Source organism: Camelus ferus, chromosome 34 (genome assembly GCF_009834535.1).
Source record: "Camelus ferus isolate YT-003-E chromosome 34, BCGSAC_Cfer_1.0, whole genome shotgun sequence".
Classification (NCBI taxonomy): Eukaryota; Metazoa; Chordata; class Mammalia; order Artiodactyla; family Camelidae; genus Camelus; species Camelus ferus.
Window position 1 is genome coordinate 4,052,255 of NC_045729.1, and position 21,553 is coordinate 4,073,807.

The following is a 21,553-nucleotide window of genomic DNA, read 5'->3' on the forward strand; positions in this document are numbered from 1 at the left end:
TTTTGATTTAAGTAAGTCTATAGCTATTTAATTATTTCCAAGTCAATTTTTAAAGTTACATTAATTTATATGCTAGAAAAAGTAAAATTTCATGCTCCCTTGCTTTTAGCCACATAAGTATTGTTTTCAACTTATTTAAATTTTGGTACATTATCATTTATATACATAAATTTAAAGGACAGTTATGCATATACTCAAATTTCTTATGTTAGCACTTATAACAGTTAATAGATATTTATGATTATTACATTATAGAGACACTACTGAGAATATTTAGAGAAATTTATACTAAAATGTATAAAAATAAAATTTGGCTCAAATTTCACTTTTTAGAAAAATACCAAGCAATTAACTCATAAGAAAAAGCTCATCAAACGGATCCAACCAGAAAAATAAAAAATTGGAAATCTGTATGTTCAAATATCAAGAAATGCCTGAGAAAACGACGACAGTATTAAAGAAGGGCAGTATACAGATGACAGTAACCTACAAAAAGTGACTGAAAGGTTAAAAGAGGTGGAGAGAGCTGGTAAAAATTATTTAAAACAGTTGTTTCTGATAAGATTTAGAAAAGACCAGAACCGTCGTTGTTTTAAGTCGGCACTATTTGCGAAGACTGTTATTACAGATCTTTTAAAAGAAAGATTTTAATGGGGGATGATGTGGGCTGTCTTACAGCCACTGAGAGTGAGAGCGAAGGTGCAGAGAACACTTCGTGTGCCACGCTCTGTTTTAAGTGCTCTAAATGGATAATTCATTTAATCTTCTTAATAGTCCTATGAGGGGTTCTCATATTTTCCCCATTATCTTAGGAAACTGAGAGGTACTGCCAAGACCAGAGCAGGGAAGGGTGGAGCCAAGGGTTACATCCAGAGGGCTGGCTACGGAGCTCCCTTTCTGAACCACAGATGTGGTGCTATTTGATGGTAGTGAGTGCTCTGTCATGGAAGGTGTTCAGACTGGAGTTGCCTGGGTGACGGAGGGGAGGCTATGAAAAGGTGTTCCAGCCAGAGGGAACAGCTAATGCAAACAGAGTCCAGAGTGAGAAGTCAGAGGGGCTGAAGCACCATCTGCGATGGGGAAGTGGCTGGAGATTAAAGCAGGGAAAGACAGTTTAAGCTCCTGGAAACCCTGCAGAGGACCTTGTACCCAACACCCAACAGACATCACCCACCCCCTCCACCGCCCACAGATGCCTTAAATTACAAGCCATTCTCTCTCCCAACCCCAAACGAAGCCTCTAACACTTATTCCCTATCCTGCTTAATGGCACCACCATCAACCCAGGTTGTTAAATGAGAAACCTGGGAGTAGCTACGCCAGGCTCCTCCCTTTACCTCACCCAACATCCAACATACCTTAAAGGAATTAAAAACTGGGATAAGTGTAAATACACGGTTTTCATTCATGTTAACAAAACGGGATGGCAATCAAAAATAAAAAGGCTTACACTTGGGATAACTTGGATGGACCTTGAGTGGATTATGCTAAGTGAAATAAATCAGACAGAGAAAGACAAACAGTATATGATTTCAGTGATACGTGGAATGCAAAAAACAAACAAAAAATGAGCAAACCAAACCAAACAAAAACAAACACAGAGACAGAGAACAGAATGGTGGTTACCAGAGGGGAGAGGGGCGAAGGGAGGATAAAATGGGTAAAGGAGATCGACTACATGGTGATGGATGGACCCTGTTTGGTGGTGAGCAGGCTGTAGTGTGTACAGGAGCAGAAATAGAATGTTGTACACGTGACACTTAGATAATGTTACAAACCAGTTATCTCGATTAAAAAAATTTTTTAAAGGCTTGTGCACTGACTTAGGCATTTCTGATGATGCTTGCAAATGTACAAATGGTGCTGACTAAAAATATTCTACTCAACTGAAAATAGACTAAAATTTTTTTACATTTGCACATGGAGTCTCATCATACAGAACTCAGCCTTTTACTTCAATTCTTCTCTGACAACAAGGTGCCCGACAATTCCAAATTAATCTTTTCCCTCAACTCTCCCAGTGAACATTTATTCAGTTGGCAAATGATGGAATTTGACCCATTTGATCAATTATCTAAAGCTTTAAAAAATACATTAAAAATCCTCTTATCCCAAGAATTCTTTAGACTTTTACCTAAATATTGGGGTCATGGGCCCCAATCCTCACCAAACTATTTTTTCTTATTGAAATATAGTTGATTTACAATGCTGTGTTAGTTTCTGGTATACCTCAAAGTGATTCAGTTATACATACATATACATATGTATTCTTTTTCAGATTCTTTTCCATTTTAGGTTATTACAAGATATTGAATATAGTTCCCTGTGCTATACAGTAGGTCCTTGTTCTTTATCTATTTTATATATAGTAGTGTGTATTTGTTAATCCCAGACTCCTAATTTGATCCCTCCCTCAGCATCACCAAACTATTTACATCAGATCCACAGGGTAGATTCATGTGCAGTCTACTCCATGATTTTAATAAGAGGGGAAAAAAAACCATTTTAACCCAAACACTGCCTGAGTCCACAGGACATCTTTTCAAAATGCTCTGTGACATTTTTCTTCAACAAGCTGCAGGCTAGGTCTCTCAACCTGGTATCTTGCTGCCTTCGTTTGAATTCTCTCAGAAGCTGATCCTGAGACAAGGATTCAAGTCCAAGGAGTGTATTTGAGAGCTGATCCCAGAGGAGAGAAAGAAGCTAGTAAGAGAGACACTTTCCAACAAGTGTTTTGCCACTTCAGGAAACCGAAGCTAAATCGATTAGGGGTGTTCTGGGAAAACATGCAGAGCAAGAGCTTCAGAATAATGTGGCCTGAGGGACGTCAAGGAGAGAGAGCTGGGGTGCTCATCCATCAGCTCTCTTTAGCCGGTGGATGGGGATGCACCCGGGGAGCCCTGACGCCCCAGCACGGACGCCTGCCCTAGCCGGTCCAGGCAGAACTGTCTCTAAGAATCAGAGAAAGGGGTCAAGCAGAGAGTCAAGTGTGTAACACTGGGAGCCTAATGCCATGGGAGGATGCCATTGGGTTCTGACAGCACCTGCCATGCTTGCACAAGAAGCCAGTGGAGTACTGATTATCTTACCAAGATAAATTTAAGAAAGACCTAAGATACTTGGTAATAGTCACCCATCCTTATCAGGCTTTGATTTCACAAGTGGAGATACATGACTAATCTCATCCCAGCCTTAAAACCTTTTTTCAAAGTTTGCATCCATGACATTCATGTTAGAATCAGGGTTGAAATGTTTTTAATGCCAATCATGTTTTTAAAGAATTTTATTATGGAAAATCTCAAACACACATAAAATCAGAGAGAACAGAACAATGAAGCCCCACTTGAGTGACCCATGGCCAATCTTTTTTTTTTTAAATTGAAGTATAGTCAGTTACAATGTGTCAATTTCTGATGTACAGCATAATGTCTAAGACATACATGTACGTACATGTATTTGTTTTCATATTCTTTTTCATTAAAGGTTATTACAAGATATTGAACAGTTCCCTGTGCTATACAGAAGAAATTTGTTTTTATCTATATTTATATATAGTAGTTAATAATGCAAATTATCCAACTCCTAAATTTACCCCTTCCACCCCCTTTCCCCCGCTAGTAACCATTAATTTACTATGTCTGGGAATCTGTTTCTGTTTTGTACATCAGTTCATTAGTGCCTTCTTTTTTCTGTTTTTACATTCCACATATGAGTGATATCATATGGTATTTTTCTTTGTCTTTCTGACTTAACTTCACTTAGAATGACAATCTCCAGGTTCATCAATGTTGCTGCAAATGGCATTATTTTATTCATTTTTATGACTGAGTAGCATTCCATTGTATAAATATACCACAGCTTCTTTATCCAGTCATCTGTTGATGGACATCAACAGGTTGTTTCTATGTGTAAGCTATTGTATATAGTGCTGCTATGAACACTGGGGTGCACGTATCTTTTTCAATTAGAGTTCCCTCCAGATATATGCCCAGGAGTGGGATTGCTGGATCATATGGTAAGTCTATTTTTAGTTTTTTGAGGAATCTCCATACTGTTTTCCATAACGATTGCACCAAACTACCTTCCCACCAACAGTGTAGGAGGGTTCCCTTTTCTCCACACCCTCTCCAGCTTTTATCATTTGTGAATTCTTTAATGAAAGCCATTCTGACTGGTGTGAGGTGATACCTCATTGTACTTTTGATTTGCATTTCTCTGATAATTAGTGATATTGAGCATTTTTTCATGTGCCTATTGGCCATTTGTATGTCTTCGCTGGAGAATTGCTTCTTGACGTCTTCTGCCTATTTTTCCATTGGGTTGTTTGGGTTTTTTTGTTGTTGTTATTAAGTTGTATGCACTGTTTATTGTTCTGGAAGTTAAAACTTTGTCAGTCATATCATTTGCAAATATTTTCTTCCATTCTTTAGGTTGTCTTTTTGTTTTGCTTATGGTTTCTTTTGCTGTGCCAAAGCTTACAAGTTTAATTAGGTCCCATTTGTTTATTTTTGCTTTTATTTCTATTGCCTGGGTAAACTGCCCTAGGAGAACACTGCTAAGATTTATATCAGAGAATGTTTTGCCTGTGTTTTCTTCTAGGAGGCTTATCGTGTCTTATATTTAAGTCTTTAAGCCACTTTGAGTTTATTCTTGTGTATGGTATGAGGGAGTGTTCTAACGGCATTGACAATTTCGTAGCACCTGTATGTGAAATACACTCATTTCACTTGCCAGACACTCCCTTTGGTTAAAGTAGGAAACAAAAGCATCTCACGAGTGGGAGGTCGTCCACGTGGCCAGTCAGGACGGCATTTGGCAGTTGCCTTCCCCTGGCCCGGGCGTCTGTCTACGCCTCTGTCCACATACAGCTCTCCCCAATTTCCAGCTCTTTCACTGCAAGGGAGGGCGGTGCTGATTGCTAACACATGCCCTCGTCATTCCTTTAGGCCGAGTCGGCCTCATGCCTTTGGCCCAGAGCTCTGGGGTGTTAAGTGAATACTTGGTCAAGGACTTGGGCAGATGAAAAAGCCCTCTTTGAAAAGATGCTTGACTCTGACTGCAGGCGTCTGTGTGGCCCAGCCTGGTGTGGGAATGATCATCGCGTGTGGCCAGGGACCCGTTCCGGCAGCAGGAGCCAAGCCCCTGGCTATGCGTCCGCTGCAGGAACCATCCAGAATGGATCTCTTTCATTAATAACCTTTGGCATCTAGGAAGCTGCCCTAGTAGGTGGCCTGGCAGAGTGGAAAGAATACAGATTTTAAAGCCAGATTCCTGATTCTGCCACTCTCTTCGGACAAGTTACAGAACTTTTAGGCTTCGGCTTTCTCACTCGCGAGACTGGGATGGTTTGCACAGGGCTGCTATACAGATTAAATCAGGCACTTATGCCAAGTGCTCGGCAGGCAGAGTTTAAATAATTACTGCTTCTCTTCTTGCTCTTTTATTGTCCTTCTCACCTTTCTGGGCCACAAATAGTGGCTTCCATTTACTGAATGCTTCCTGGGAGCCAAGTACTGCTTTAGCCGTGTGTAATCCTAACCACACGGGCATGAGGCGCTGCTATTAAACCCATCATATCACTCTGCTCGGGCATCTGAAATGCCATGGACTGGGTGGTTTAAATAATAGAAATTTATTTTCCACAGTCCTAGGGGCGAGAAGATCAAGGTGTTGGAAGGTCTGGTTTCTCCCGAGGCCTCTCTCTGGCTTGTAGGTGGCCGGCTTCTCACCACGTCCTTATGTGGCCATCCCTGCTGTCTCCTCCTCTTCTTGGAGGACACCCATCATGCTGGATTAGGGCCCCATTCTTATGACATCATTTCACCTTAATTACCTCTTTAAAGGCCCGAGCTCCAAATACAGTCACACTGGGAGTTAAGGCTTCTATGTGTGAATTTTGGGGAAGCACAGTTCAGTCCATACCCATTTTCCATATATTGAGAGGACACTGCCTCAGGTCACACGGCTGTTAAACAGCAGATCTGGCGTTAAAACCCTACTGAATTCACGAACACAAACTTATGGTTCCCAAAGGGGAGGTGGGAGGGAGGGATAAATTAGGAGTTTGCGATTAGCAGATACACACTATTATGTATAAAATAGATAAAAACAAGGTCCTACTGTATAGTATTCAATTGCTTGTAATAACCTATAATGAAAAAGAATTGACATTATATATATATATGTATAACTGAATTACTCTGCTGTATACCAGAAACTAACACAACACTGTAAATCAACTGTACATTAGTGAAAAGGCAAGAAGAAAAACAAAAAAACAAAAACCTACTGGACTCAGAGCCCAGGCCCTTTCTACTCCATCCAAAGCCCATCCACCAGCAGGGCTGTTGCTGGGCGGAGCCAGTGTAAGATCCTGGGGCACCGGAAGGACTTAAAAATATCTCGGTTCTTTTAGCTCATCACAGAATTCAGCTATAAATTAGCTCTAGTTGGCCATTTACCAGATATTCTGAAATATCTCCATTTTCTCAGTAGGATTATCAATATTTATTTCGAAGAGAAGAAATTTTCCCTACCTCTTCTATAAATCTCTAAAACTTAACCGTTGAGAAAAAATCCTTTCAAAAGCCACATGGAAGGACTGAAGTTTGATCATCACATTCTTTAAGACTGCTGCTTGGATTTTTTTTAACTTATGACTATTACACGTGTGTTTTTGCTGAAGATTCAATATTTACAAGACTGCTTCAGAATACTGTAACAGTACCGTCGTCTCACGGAGGCTGCCTCAGTTTCCTTTTTGTGCCTTTACAAAAGGTTAATTAGGACTAGACACAGGGGCTGTTACACTTCTAAGATTATTACCAGTGGCTGACTCTATACATTCAGTCCTGTGTTGTCCTAGAATTTGACAAAAGCCGAAAAAAAACATCTGAAGTGGCAGAAAGAAGGCAGAACCCAGACAAGGCAGGGTCCTGCCACCGATGTGTGGCTTCAAGCCAGACTGCAAAGTGCCGACGTAACAAACATGCATCTTCAGCAAAGAGGCCCAGATTCCTCTGGTTCCCACTGCAGAGCCTTTTCAGGTTTACTTCTCACGAGGGCCACGGTAGGGAAAATGACCCAAGCTGTTTGCCATCTTAGCCTCGTAGGGCTCCCCGAACAAAGCGACAGGGCAAGCAGGCTGGGCGGCTCACACACCGGAAGGTTACTTCCTCACGGTTCTGAGACCAGGATGGCAGCGCAGCTGAGTCCCGGATGGCAGCGCAGCTGAGTCCCGGTGGGGGCTCTCGTCCTGGCTTGCAGACAGCTACCACCTCGCTGTGCGCTCACAGACGGCAAGCTCTGGTGTACACGGGCACGAATGGCATCACGAGGGCCCCACCCTCGTGGCTACCCCTGAACCTAATTATCTCACAAAAGTCCTCCCTCCCAACACTACCACACTGGGCATCAACATGAATTTTAGGGGATGCAATTCAGCCCAGAGTATCTGCTAAAAACTTCCTGGGATAAAATCTTTTTCAACAGTTTAAATTGCTTCCAGGGTAAAACAAAAACTAATGTAGATTAATTCACTGGATTGTTCCATTGTTCGTGTGGATTAGACAGCAATTATGTGTGGCAAATCAGGAACACAGGACAAGAGGATGGTCCCTTAATTAAGCCTTCAGTAAATGTCTGAGTGTCTACTATGTGCCAGGTACCATGGAAAAAGAAATGAAGCTCTAGGTCTAGTGTGGGAGACAAATATAACATCATAATAATAATAATAATGTTAATACAGTGTGGAAAGGGCAGTGATACGAGGTGCTCAGGATTATTAATGGATTACCAAAGTGGGTATTTGGGACTTAAGCCAGCCAGAAAGGGCAGCAGGAGGGTTTTCCTGGAAAGAGGTGCTCCTGTGCCTTAATGGTCCATTATCTGCCAACAGGTTTGCGTTCTCCATCCCTTCCAGCAGGAAGGCCTGGTGCGGCTGCTGGGGTTCTGTTCTGGAGATCCGAGTCTGGGAAGCCTCCAGGGTCATCTGGGCAGGTGCCTGAGCCACAGGCTTGACAGGCTGCAACCGTCTCCTCCGTACTGGGCACTTCTCAGTCCAGCATGAAACACATCATCCAGCTGCCTCTGAAATCTTTCACATCTCCACTCATCATCCTGAAGAGTCTGTCTTATTGGGGAACAGATCCTTTGAAAGCCTACCTACATGCCTTGGTCCTCCTATGGTCTTAATATGAAGTCCTAAGTAGGGCAGACCCAGGGCGTCTGACTTAATACTTCATAGGTTACTGCAGTGACGGCAATGGTCCCTTAGTTCCCACTGGACCTAATATAACGTGAAGACGTTCTTCCTCACTCTCAGGTTAGGGGTCTACTAAAAGCGCAGAGATGTTTCTAGGGGCATCCTGAGGCTCACCTGCTATTTCTCTGATCTCTAACGCAATGGCCTTCAAATATTATTCATTTTGCATGCTATTAAAAAATTGTAAGCACCCTTCACGTGTATAAACTACACAATCCACTCCTGCACTAATATATTACGTGCATTATAAACACAAAACTGAAATTAAAATATAAGAGAAAAAGATGAAAAACAATGTTATAAGGACAAATTGTATTCATGGTAAAAGTTTTTTGTTCTTTAAAAATCATAATATATATTATTTAATGAATCAGTATAATTAATTATGCTTTATTCTTGTTTTAAACCATGTTTTAACACATTGGGAAATAGTGATTTGAAGATCTGATTCAAAATCTAATGTCCAATTCTATTTTCTTTTCCTTCATAGCACTAATCACTATTGGCAAGGTTTTTGTTTTGTTCAAAATAAGCCATGGCATATAGACCAGTGTCTGGCCGATGGTGTGTACTTCATAAACATTTACTGAAGAAAATCTTTTTTGAACATGATACCATATAATGGTGTGTTGTCTATCCCTCCCCTACTCCACGTTCAACAACCTCGTGTTGGTAGCTTGAAATTAGCCACGTGTGACTATTTACATAACAGAAAGTGGCCAAGCTACAAATCAGGGCTTGAGTTATTGTTTGTTTGTTTTCCTGATCTATGAAAGCGATGGACAAACTGCTCATAATGAAGACTGGACTTAAAAGTGCATCGTATCTGTAGTTTTTATATCGTGAATAGCACCAACAAACTGAATAAATAATCTTCTGGTATTAAAAAATTATTTTAGCGATAGGGAGGGTATAGCTCAGTGGTAGAGTGTGTGCTTAGCATGTACAAGGTCCTGGGTTCAATCCCCAGTACTTCCATTAAAAATAAATTAAATAAAGATAAATAAATCTAATTACTCCACCCAAAAAACTATTTGAGCAAAGTCACTCGTATCATTAAAAAAAAAATGAGTGACGTTCTGACAACATGGTTTCACTCTTCCCTTACTTGCTTATGTAAAGGAAAACAGCAACCAACGTTCCTATCAGAACCTGACCCAGAGAGCTGGCTGTTGAACCAGTACACCGCCGCCCATGACCTGGCCCCAGCTGCCTCGCTTCCTAACACCATCTTCTGCAGATCTTTGTTGTCACACTGATCTTTGTTGAGTTCCCCCCAAATACCACATTCTCCCTGCCTCTAGGTCCCTATGCAGGCCCTTCCGTCAGGACTTTCTCCCCACAGGCTTCTCCATAGCTGGCTCCTTCTCACTGTTCTGGTCTCAGGTCAAACGTCCCATAAGAGAGACCTTCTCTGAGTCCTCCAAAGGAACTCCTTCTCCCGAATCCCCGTCTTCCGTAACCCATTTTATTGACTTCATTGCACTTTCCAGTACCTAAAATATTCATCAATTTCCATGTTGCCTGGCTGCCTCCTGTCCCTCTAATGAAGTTCATTAGAGCCATGACTTGTCTGCCTGCTTCCAGGGTATCCTTTGTACTTGGCACATGGCAGGTAGTCAGTAATCACTGACTGGCCAAAGTCTATTTAATTAGAGACTATTATGTCAGGAAACCGTCTCAGGCTTATTGCTACCATTTTCATATAATCATAGCCAATATGCAATGATCTCTTTAGAAATAAGATTATGACAGAAGCTGTGGGAAGATGCAAGTTGGGGAGGAGCCCCCACCCGCAGGGCTTCAGCCCCAGGTTTGGGCACTGCTGCCCAGGACATCCCTTCTTCCTCTACTCTTTCTCGCTCTTTCCTCCTCGTGGGCTCCCAGAGAATCTCATACTTGAGAGAAATGTCTAAAGCAGTGGTTCTCAAAAAGAATAGAGAGGTTGAGAATCCAACCTGTGGGGTTGCAAGGTTTAGAAGCAAAGGGGCAGAGGGCGAGATCAGGTTTACAGAAGTGAAATGGTTTTACTGGGCACTGGCCATGCAGCAAGACAAACACATGACTGAAACACGAGTACTAAATAAGTCTTCCCAGAAGGAGAGAGAAAGTAATCCGGCAATCTTCAAAACACTTATAAAACTTGATAATTTTAGCCTTTACTCAATTTATAACTTGCATCAAACACCGCAGAGGTTTCGGCCATGTTAAGGTAGCTGCGTTGGCCACCATGTTCTCTCACAGGGACTGCTGTGTAGATGAGATGATTCACTTCTGGTTGGATCTACGCAACACGGTACTGGTTCACCAGAACCAGAATTATTTAGATAAATACATGTTTTTGGCTTCAATTATTTGCCTTGACCATACAGCTTATTTTTTTAATGTAGGAAGTATTTAGGACATTAATTTTATACCCAAGCCTCAGATCACCTGACATTTCAAAAGGACAATACCTTTCTTCTTTGAGTTGGGTAAGCAGTCATGCTCTTCTTTGACAGAGATTTTACAACTCTTGATTCGACAGAAAAACGATCGTCTTGAGCCCGAATACACACGACTCCTTGCAGTATGGAAATTACTGTGAACCTGCAAACCAGCTTTCATAGAGCAAGGAGGCAAGAGAATAGGTAGAAAATAATATTTTAAAGTAATTTTGACGTTCATTTCCTAACATTTTCTGGTCATCTGTTACTTGAGAAATGGTTATTGACATCATTTTACAGTAAACCCCAAAGGGAAACATACCAAGAAAAAGTATTTGTCAAGTAATCATGTTTTCATACCTTATAATCACTTGCAATTTATGTATTTCCCCAGGGGGGCAGATAGTAAAGATAATTTAAATTAATTTTTTTAACTGAGGCTGGTGATTATAAAGTTTACTAAATAAACCTCCTCTTGATAAAATCATTATCAGCTAACTTTTCAAAACACTGTATTGCTGTCCTTTTATACATATTTACATAAAATTGTAATAATGCTGAAATGAGTACTTACTTTTGGCATCGATTAGCATCTCTCTTGGTGAAATATCAGAGGAAGAAAGTTGTTCCTTTACTTTGGCAACATCTTTTGGATGTAAGAAGTCAAATAAGCTTTGTCCAGTCAAATCAGCCTATTTATAAGGTAGACATTCATTTAAAATCAGTATCATTTTTCTACATTTCCTCATACAGACAAATGATGCTCTTTCTTTTGTTAAAGTTGCTTTTTCTTAAGCTCAGAATCATCTGCTACACTGAATGACATTAGCTTAGTCTGCATTAAAAGCAGAATGATACCTGAAGATGGAAAAAAATACATGCACACAGACCCATGATTGGGTACACACACCTAATCACTAACGTTCTATTTGCTCTTGTTACTCTTGTTAACGTCCCCAGATTTACACATTACTACTAGGTCATATTATGATTTACTTAAAACTTTACCATTGGTAGAAGTGCAGAGATTATATTATGGCACACTATAGAAGTCACAGAATAGCTGTGGTCTTATGGTGTGACTCAGAAATTTGCCACACTGTTTTAAAAAAATTACCACACTGTTGACAACCAAAATCCAACCTGGACTGCCCTCCACTCCGCATTCCACTTCTTCCCACATGCAGAGCATTCTCTGGTCCATGCCTTTGCTCGCATGGTCCCGTCGCCTGAAATTCATTACCTCTTCTCTATAAACTTAATTCCCTGGGCAGTCTGACCAATTGCCTTCTACTCCCTAAATTCCAAGACTCCCATTCCCAACCTGAAATGTCTTCCTCCCCTTCCTGCTCATCTCAAAGCCTAGCAGACATTCTACTTCACATATGAAGCCCTCCTTGACCCACAGTGATCACCCCTCTTTTGAACTCCTTTATTACCCAAGTAGACATTCCTATAGAAGGCAGAACAAATGGACCAACTGGTCCAAGCAGCCTGGAGTGCTTGGCAGTTAGATATCTCAGACTAAAATGAATAGCAATCTGATTTATACATCAGTCTATTGTGTGACTGGCTAATACAAGTCTATGCCCAACCCTGCTCCTGAGCAAATCGGATTTCTGAATCTGAAAAGCTGAGGACCAGACCCTGGATCTACGGGGATCCCAAAGCCCTCCTGAGCAGTCAGTGAGTCTCCTGAAAGGTCTCTGAAATGCAAAGTCAGTGTCCAGTGGGACTGGGCTCCAAGTCACTAACTTGGAACTTAAGAGCAACCTGAATTATCAAGTATCTTGGTGTGCGTGTATGTGTGTGATGGTCTCCATTTTCAATTAGAAGATAGAATAATCAAGCCTTGCCCTGCTTTTGTGTCCCCAGCTATAACCAGCTGCGTGATGCATTTGGTTTTCATTCCTTCTGGATGTAGGCTCATAATATGTTTTTCTGTTATTTAACTCACTATCTATGAATGCCGTCTAGCTCTCCAAATCTTCGAGTTTTGGGGAAACAGGCTGGGAGTTATATAAGATTAAATAGGAGTTATATAAGATTAAATGGGAGTTATGTAAGATTAAAGCTGTGGGCTATATCTGATTTCTATAGTATTATATCATTTATCTGTCTTATATTTATTATTTATCATATTTATATATTACATTTATCATATTGTTTATTATATTATTCTATTTCTATCTTATTTCTATTTTAAAGGAGACCACAGGTGCTAGTTTATTCACTCTTGATTTCAGTGTTACAGTTTGAGTTAAACTAGTTAGTTTAAATTAAACAGTGTTCAGTAATGAGGAGGCAAATCAACCCTACCACGAGTTAAATAAAAGATGTATTTCAGACTTTGTTGCCAGAGTATAGATCAAAAGCTGTTATGTGACGCACATACTTAATAAATAATAATGCTGTCTCTTAGAGGGAACAGAGAAGGGTGACAAATATTTTCAGACACTCACATATGATAGCTTGCTTTGTGCTTACATCAAGAGAGACAGGTATAATCACAATTTCCACGTTTTACATAGGGGGAAGCTGAGGTTCAGGAAACTGAAATAACTCGCTGAAGGAAGTAAACACTCTTGTCAGTAATAAAAACTCATACTCTTTCTACACATCTTCCCATCTCTCTCAGAGTTTAACTTAGCAGAACCGAATCCCACAGCCCAGTGGGAAGAAAGGTTCAGAAAAAGAGCTTCAAGATATGTGATTTAAAAACAAAGCAAAACAAAACAAAACATAGTATGAGAAAGTCCTCTGTTTTGGGTACCTGATCATAATTAAGTGTTTTGGAGACTGATTTAGAAACGAAGAGAATTTTTCCTCTTTCACATCCAACCACAAATAGGAAGCCTTCTGCAGTCTAGGATTTAAAAATATAAAGTGAATATTTAAAGAAGATCTTCTGTCCCTCTCATACACACATTCAGATTTTGAGGAAACTACTGTAGCAATAGAATTAATAGAGTGGTCCTAAGAGCTAGGAAAATTCATTTTAAGGCATTTTCTCAATATGTAAAAAGATTGATAGCATCAAATGGAACCCCAGTCTAATGTTGCTGACAGGGCAAGCTCAGGCGGGGAATATTTAGTTGAGATATTTTATAATATAAAAGTCACATGTGTTAAATTCTACACACATACAGAAACTCTGTAAAAATATCAAAACACACCAATAACAGCTGCCTGCAAATGTATTGAGATGGAAGACTCTGCAGACTGGGATGAAGGAAGTACCAGGAATACTGTATTTGAATTCAGCTGTTCAAATAAAAGAGGGGCTTTTAAAAAATTAAAAGAAAAATGGACAAATAGATATCTAAACCTTTCTATTCAGTCATACTATGGCGTAAAGCCTACTGGTAATAGCATGAGATCCAGACACACAGGACCTCCGGGGGGGCAGGATAAGCCAATGATATGGTCACATTTTCCACATCAGGGAAACCTCTGGAGCAGTGAATCTGAAAACCCATGCAGATGAAATGATGAGGGCAGAAACGGCAAAGCACCCACTAACAGCTCATTTAAAGAAGCGGTGACTGGCTCCTCGGCAGAGAACGGGATGCTGGGGGAACAGAATCCAAGGTAGATGGCTTTGAAGGAGGCGGTAACAGTGGAGAACAGAGCCTGCGGTACGGGAGGTGGGGCATTAGGCAGAGCGAGGAGCTTTGCGTTAAAGACAAGCGAGTTGCCCTATTTTGGAAATCCTACACTCACAAGACAAGGTTACTTGTATAACTTAAATTTTTCTATTAAAGGAAATTCGGTGTAATATGGAGTCCTGTTATGTTTATATACAGTAGGAAGTGAACTGAAAAAAATTCTTCTTCCCATTCAAACAGAAACGCAAGGACACATACAACTTACACAAATGTATCTCTTTACTTACCTTAAGAATTAAGTGTCTAAGCTCATTATCCTGAATGAATGAAGGTCTACGATTACTTCCTGCATACGAATTTGCCATACCTGAAAATGAAGAAGACAAAAAGTTATTAAAAAATATCGTACAGATGGAAATGTACTAAATGCTCAGTGAACATTAGGAGTCCGAGGCTGCTGTTGGTGATGACCGTGACGATGGTGTTTTCTGTTCTAGCCGCTCCAACGTCTGTTCTGTAATCGTTCCTCTCTTCGTTTTATCTAGACTGAAATTTTCTGCTTTCAGATTGTAAATTCTTTGAATTCACTTATTCCTTTATCTGCAAATGTGCAGAAAGAGCTGTCTGCAGTCTATTATCTATAACATAATAACATGCAACAATATTCAAGACTGAAAAATAATTCAAATTATTTTTACAATTTCTTAGCTTATTAAATCTGATCACATGAATTATCCTGAATAGGGAGCATCTGGGATGCTAAGCAAATTTTATGGGTTCGTAGGATTTTTGCATCAGAATGATCCTTTAAAGATCACATGGAGACTTCTGATAATAGACAAAATATACAAAAAAGTATAAAACATAAATGAAATAATTCATTTCAAGCCCTTAACACAGAGCTTATTGTATTAAAATGAAAGCTACTAAAGCCACCAGAAAAGCTGGGGAAATGATGGGAATTACCAGGTCAAAACAGACAGAAGTAAGGGAAGAACTAAAGCTACATTTGTCCTGAGGGCATCCACCAACCTGGACGGGAAAGCCCTTCATGGCCACAAGGGGGCGCACGAGACAGTTCGCCAAGGCAAGGTGTGCTGCCCCCAGACAATCCCCAGGCAAAGGTGATGCAAAAATAAATCAAATTTCCCTCCCTTACACTTCCCAGCCTCCCTAACCCTGACCCCTTCCTCCGGGGGACTGCAAGGAAAGATGCTTCTGCAAAAGAAAGATGGGTAACACCATCAGATGTGTTAACTACTAATTGGCCCTCAGATGGATTTGTAGCCCAAATTCACCAATTAATTACCTAAGTGATGGGGGAAAAAACAAAACCAGAAAATCAAAAACCCTCATGGTATGATTTGGTAAAGTCTCAAACTGGCAGAACTCCCAAAAGGCCTGGCATAAGCAAACGAAATCTCTTTTGGAGCCTAACTTCTAGGGAGCCCTCAGAGACGTTCTGCAAATGACTTACTGTTACAACACAGTAGCCTGGTGGGAGGGAGCTGAGAAAGGGCTGGGAGGTGCAGACGCTGCGTGCCAGGCCGGGCGCAGCAATAAATCAGTGTGAGCGAGGCAGGGACACCGCCAGGTCTGGCCTGAAGCAAGGCTGGCAGAGGAGTGCGGAGGAAACCCCGAAAGTGTAGATCGGCCAGGATGGGCGTGCCCTGGTTGAACAGGCGAGTGAGGACGTGAGGACGTGAGGACGTGCCGGTGAGAAAAAGAGGGCAGTGAGCGCAGAGCTGAAGCTAGGATGCGGTGAGTTCATAAAACGCCTGCAGTGCCGCTCTGTCCACCTGCCCCGGAGCGGTAACGGCAAAAACCAACGAGGAAACACGGTCACTTACTCTTAGTATAAAATGTTCATCATTGCGATTAAAGAAATGACAAAATGAGAATAATGATAATGATAATAAAGATCAAAATGACCATAACAACTCTCCCTCCTGGTCCTCTGACTACCACCTCCACCATTAAGAAACACATTATTCTATCCTCTTAACAACAACCCAATGAGACCAACACTTTATCCTCGTTTTGCAGGTGTGGAAGTTGAGGATTAGAAGGTTAAAACACTTGAGTAAGTCACATAACAATGAAGGCAGGGAGCCAGGATTTGAACCCGGGTTTGCCTCCAGGACTCACGCAGGAACCACCGGCTCCTGGTACTCAGACCCACGCACAGAACGCCCACAGGCTCTCCCAGGGCTCACTCCAAATGTGGTCTGCAAACCACTGTCACCACCAAACTGTGGTGAGATGAACACGGAAGTTAAGAATAAGCACTTAGACACTTTGATGGAAATAACATTGCTGTGGCATCACAGCCCGCGAGCATTTTTCCACTAATCATTGGTACCATATTTTAGAACAGATGGGGGCAGGGAACACTTGCCTTTCCCCCAAATTGTTTGAGAAGCACTCTTGTAGACTGTAGAGTAAAAAAATCATTTCACCATCCTCTGTCTTAGAAGTAATTATGTGTGGACCAAACGAACAGCACCGACAGGCAGATCTCTCATGATCAGGCATTCGTGGAGTGAGTTGGGGGTACACTCTGGCCAGGGCACTGGAATCCAGCCCCAGCTGCTTTAAGTCATCTCATCTGGGGGTAGCACTGACTAGGATCTGGTCAGGATGTGTGACGAATGCATGAGCACCTGACTTCAGCTTAGAAGGGCCAATGATGAAATCTATACTCTGTTCCAAAGAACCCCTTCCAGATTTAGGTAGTGTCTCCTCTCCACTGAGATTCCCTTGGCCCTCCTCACACTCACACATTTATCACACTAGGTTTTAATGCATTCTTCATGGGTCTGTCTCCCTTGCCCACCACGAACCCCTCAAGCACAGAGATCTTGCCTCCATTTTCATAACCTCAGCACAGAACAGGAACCGAGGAGGTGCTCAGTTCACATCTGTGGTCAGTTGACTGATTCATGGCTTTTTCCTTAGATCCTCCTCCCTGAGGACGTTGTGAATGTGAAATGTCAGGTAATTTCAGGGTTGCAATCAAATGACCTCAGCTGAGCCTACTTACGGTCGTTGCTAAAAGATTTAAGGGAAACATTGCTTACAACTTAGGCAAGACCCACTTGTGGGTAAAAGAGAATCTTATTTCACAACAGACAGTTTTGAAAAGAAGACCTCCAATCAGGCTCCCCAGAGGAAGCCTGCCAGGCAGTGTCCCCCCGGCACCCGCGCTGCTCTGCATGGTGGGACCGGGGGCTGTTCTGGCTCTCCACATCTGCATGCACTCAGCCGGTCGGGGTGCATATGCCGCCTTTCTGCCATGTGCAGAGATGGGAGGAAGGTGATTTAAAGCACAACTTGCACCAGTTACTCTGAAATAGCCCTTTAACCACTGTGTCTAGTTTTACATCCTGATTTGTATATGACCCCCACCTCCTCCAATGTGAACAGATTTGCCAGGATTATTTTTTTGTTCATTATGAAATAAGATCCTCTTTGGGCTCCAGTTTGTGCCTGGAGTCCAGGTAACACTGCTCTCCTCTAAGCCACCTTAACCCGACGTGGCCAAGTCCCTGTGTGCTGACCACAGAACTTCCCTTCCCTGAAACAGATCTTCCTTCCCCTGGCATGCAGCGTAGGGCTGAGATCTGAATAAGACCCTTGGTCTTCCTTTGCTTTTTCCCTTCTCATACTTTCTAAGCCGGATTTCACTATCATCTTTTTCGGTCTTTACAAATCTGAACCCTCAGAGTCCCTCCTCTGTGGTCTGCAGCTCACGCCTCTGCCAGGTCTTCTGATCTTCTCAATATAAATTTATGTCATTGACATTCACATATCTGACACTCAATTCTATTTCCATCATTCCGCCCCACAAGTTGGACTGGGGTTATTCCCAAACCAGACGTGATATTGACACTACATGTACAAGTGAATACTTACCACACTTTGATTTAAAATTCAAGCCCAAGTAGGGGAGTTGCTAAAGTCAGAACTGATCACACACACCCCAAGAAGCAAGGGATAAGCACCTCCTCCCCCCAGTGTCTCATTTATGTGAGGACACCTTGGAATAGTAAGGTATGACGCACTTTAAGGTGCTGCTTATAAGTCTGAATGAAGTTTTAATAGAAATTGCAGAATTTAAAGACATTTTTCTTTTCTAATAATGCAAATCTGACAATAACTTAAAATTAGAATTAAGACATTTCAGAACCTCTCCTAAAATACCGAGAGGTACACACAGCAGATATTACCATCTTCACATTATACACGGGAAACAAGCAGAAATAAAAAGACTTTCAAGTTCACATAGTGAACTTAAGGTGAAGCTTTTAGTGAAACCAAGTTTTCTGACATTCAAATTATTATTCTCTGTACATCCAGAACATGGACAAGTATCAAAATTAATGCCTATAAAGCTGAAAGACTCATTTGTATAAATCTCAACAGCCAGTAACAACAAAACCAACCCCTCAGGGACCTCAGCAACAGGCAAGACTTCACGCATCCGAGTGTGGAGGCCGCTTGCAAACTCACCTTTTAAAGATCTCAAGTGCTGCACAGCCATTCTTAAAACTGTAAGTTTGTCCAGTTTCCGTGTCACGGGGTTGCACTGAGGGATCATGGCAGACAGTTTTTCAATCAGGTGGTTCATTTTCTCTCTCCTCCGCTTTTCGGTCTGGCTATGAGCTTCTCTAAGAAGGAAAAAGAACCTCGTTCATATTTCACACTCAGCAGACCCCCCGTTACCCCAGAGGCACCAGCGGGAGCTCAGGTGAGGCCAGCAAGCACACGTGTTCTTCCTCCCAACCTCAGCCCTGCAGCTGGCATTCAGGGAGGAGGAGGGGGCGGCGGGGAGCGGGGACAGGGCTCATCCACACTGCTTTACCCTCCACCCCACTCCCCTTGCTCCTTCCCTTCCCACCTTGTTCCCTGAAACCTTGGAGAACTAAGACCTCTGTCTGAGAGCTGGGGCGGGTGGGCTTTTAGCTTCCCTCCAGTCTCAGAGGAAAAGATGGGATGCCTTCTATTCAAAGCTGGCTCCTCCCTGGAGTAGTTATCAGCATCTTAACCGCATTCTCTTTCCCAGCTCCTTCGATGGGTCGATAAATGGGCTCAAGTCTCTTCCTTTGGGGAAGAAACCCTCTCCAAAGGATACATTGGGAGTTCAAGATTTGCAGATACTAACTACTATATATAAAATAGGTAAACAACTAGTTTCTTCTGTACAGCACAGGGAATTATAGTCAGTATCTTGTAGTAACCTATAATGAAAAAGAATATGAAAAGGAATATATGTATGTTCATGTATGACTGAAGCACTGTGCTGTACACCAGAAACTGACACAACTCAATTGTAAAGTGACTATACTTCAATTGAAAAAAAACCCTTTCCCTAATTCTAGGGGTACCTCCCCCTTGTTACCGTCTTCCCTTCTCTGCCAACTTCCTGAGAGAGCACAGTCTCCACCCCACCTTTCATCTCCCAGACATCTCTCCATCTATTAAAATCAAGCTTCCACAACCCCGGCCCCACTACTACTACCCTAGCAAGGTCATCCTTCTCTTACGCAACCCTGGCTGATCCCTGCCTTGACTTTGATGCTGTTGCCACTTCTCATTCCTCGCTGGCTTCCGTGACCTCTCCTGCTCCATCCTCGCTGCTCAGCCCGGTCCCCGTAGTCTCCGTACCCAGCCCTGCCCCTGTCCTTCAACACTGGCTCCCCCAAGATTCCTTCCTTGGCACCACTCCTTCCTCACCCTGTAGCTTCCCCTAAGAGATCTCATTCCCTCATAGGGCTTTACAACGGCTCACGCGCTACTTACCATTAAGTACCGATCTCGTTCATACTTCATCCAATTCCCGACCTTCAGAACTAGAATTATGCACCAAGAAATCCCAAACTGACACATTCTCTGAATACAATGGACGCCATTTTAATTCTCCTTCCTCCACCAGCCCTGATCACTCTTCCTTCCAGAGGGTTCATCATGATGGGTGACCCTACTAGACTTATTGTAGACCCTTCCTTCTTCTTCACCCTGAAGAGTCAAATACTCACAAACTCCTACAGATCCTGGTTCTTCAAGAATTTCTTAAATTGTCTTCTCCTCCATCTCCATCCACTCTGTTCCTGCCTTCATTCAGGCCCTTATGACAGCTGACTGCACGACTCCCAAAAGCCTTTTAAACGAATATTCCTGCTTCTTCGGGTGTCTTCCTGATCCACTCTATCCTACCCACTACTTCCAGAAATATTGTTTTAAAAAATCAAATCATCTGATCCCATTGCAAAAAACTGCTAAAATGCATTTCCGCAGCTTAAGAGGAAAGGTCACACTCCCTCCTGACATCCCAATGTTCTCACGACCTGGCTTCATCTCCAGTTCGGCCTTTCCATCCATGGCTTCTCCCTACAGCTCTGGATGTCACAGAGCAGCAATGCCAAACGACCCTCTGGTCCTCCAACATGCCAAGTCGTCTCACCTCCCCTCTACGCCTGGCTCTTTACTGGGCTTAGACTGTCCTTCCTTTCTACAGTCTTGGAAAAACCCTCTTCCTTCTTCAAAACCCAGCTCACTTATTCTTCCGGGAAGCTTTCTTCGACAACTGCATGATTAATCACCTCCCTCTGTCACCGCCTCAGCACCTTTCACACCAGGACCACATGTCATCAAACCGAAGACACCATCAAGTATAAGATGCACTCTTACATAAAGCGTCACCAGGAAAGAAAAATGCTGCCAGTTAAGAGAAAGATGCCACTGATGGTAAGATATTTTTCATACATGATAAAACGCGGGGGTGATGTACATCTTTGATGTCAAGAATTAGGTAATTTTACTTTTTAGACTTTCCTATAAACATTTGTCTGTTTCTCCTACAACACTCAGATCATGGCAACTCCAGAATGTCTACATAAGAAGAATTTGGGGAAGGCAATCTAATGGGAATGAGGGAAGATAGAAGACTTGTCCTGATCTGTTTTTAGAGACTTTAAACTAGATGGAAGAGTCAGGGGAAGGGGGAGAAGCAGTGATGGAGCTAACAGCCCCACCCCAACCACTCACCCTTGGGCAATGCCACCCCTGAAACAAAATACGGACTCTGGGGTGAATGGGATGGAATTCAAATTACATGTGTATTTACATAAAATTTAGTTATCTACTCATGCTTTGGTCTATTCGTGAGCAATTTTTAGATTAAAGATATATGATTTAAAAAATATTATAGTTATCTTTTGCTAGAATGTTCACCTCTTCTTTCTAACAATATTACC

The 21,553-nt window shown here is 42.1% G+C and overlaps 1 protein-coding gene and 1 long non-coding RNA gene across 5 annotated transcripts in view; one reads left to right on the forward strand and one right to left on the reverse strand.

The window, feature by feature from the left end:
• The window catches only part of LOC116661254, a 49,991-nt gene that overhangs the window by 20,169 nt on the left and 8,269 nt on the right, over positions 1-21,553 (forward strand). The gene's annotated exons all lie outside the window — the stretch shown is intronic.
• Positions 1-21,553, reverse strand: part of ARNTL2 (aryl hydrocarbon receptor nuclear translocator like 2) — a 57,164-nt gene that overhangs the window by 12,429 nt on the left and 23,182 nt on the right. For all 3 annotated transcript variants that reach the window (XM_032472861.1, XM_032472860.1, XM_032472862.1), the window contains 5 exons: positions 18,810-18,967; positions 14,585-14,664; positions 13,463-13,555; positions 11,264-11,381; positions 10,720-10,863 (listed from right to left, as the gene is read on the reverse strand). In XM_032472861.1, the coding sequence (XP_032328752.1) occupies positions 10,720-10,863; positions 11,264-11,381; positions 13,463-13,555; positions 14,585-14,664; positions 18,810-18,967 (593 nt within the window). The remainder of the gene's footprint in view (positions 1-10,719; positions 10,864-11,263; positions 11,382-13,462; positions 13,556-14,584; positions 14,665-18,809; positions 18,968-21,553) is intronic.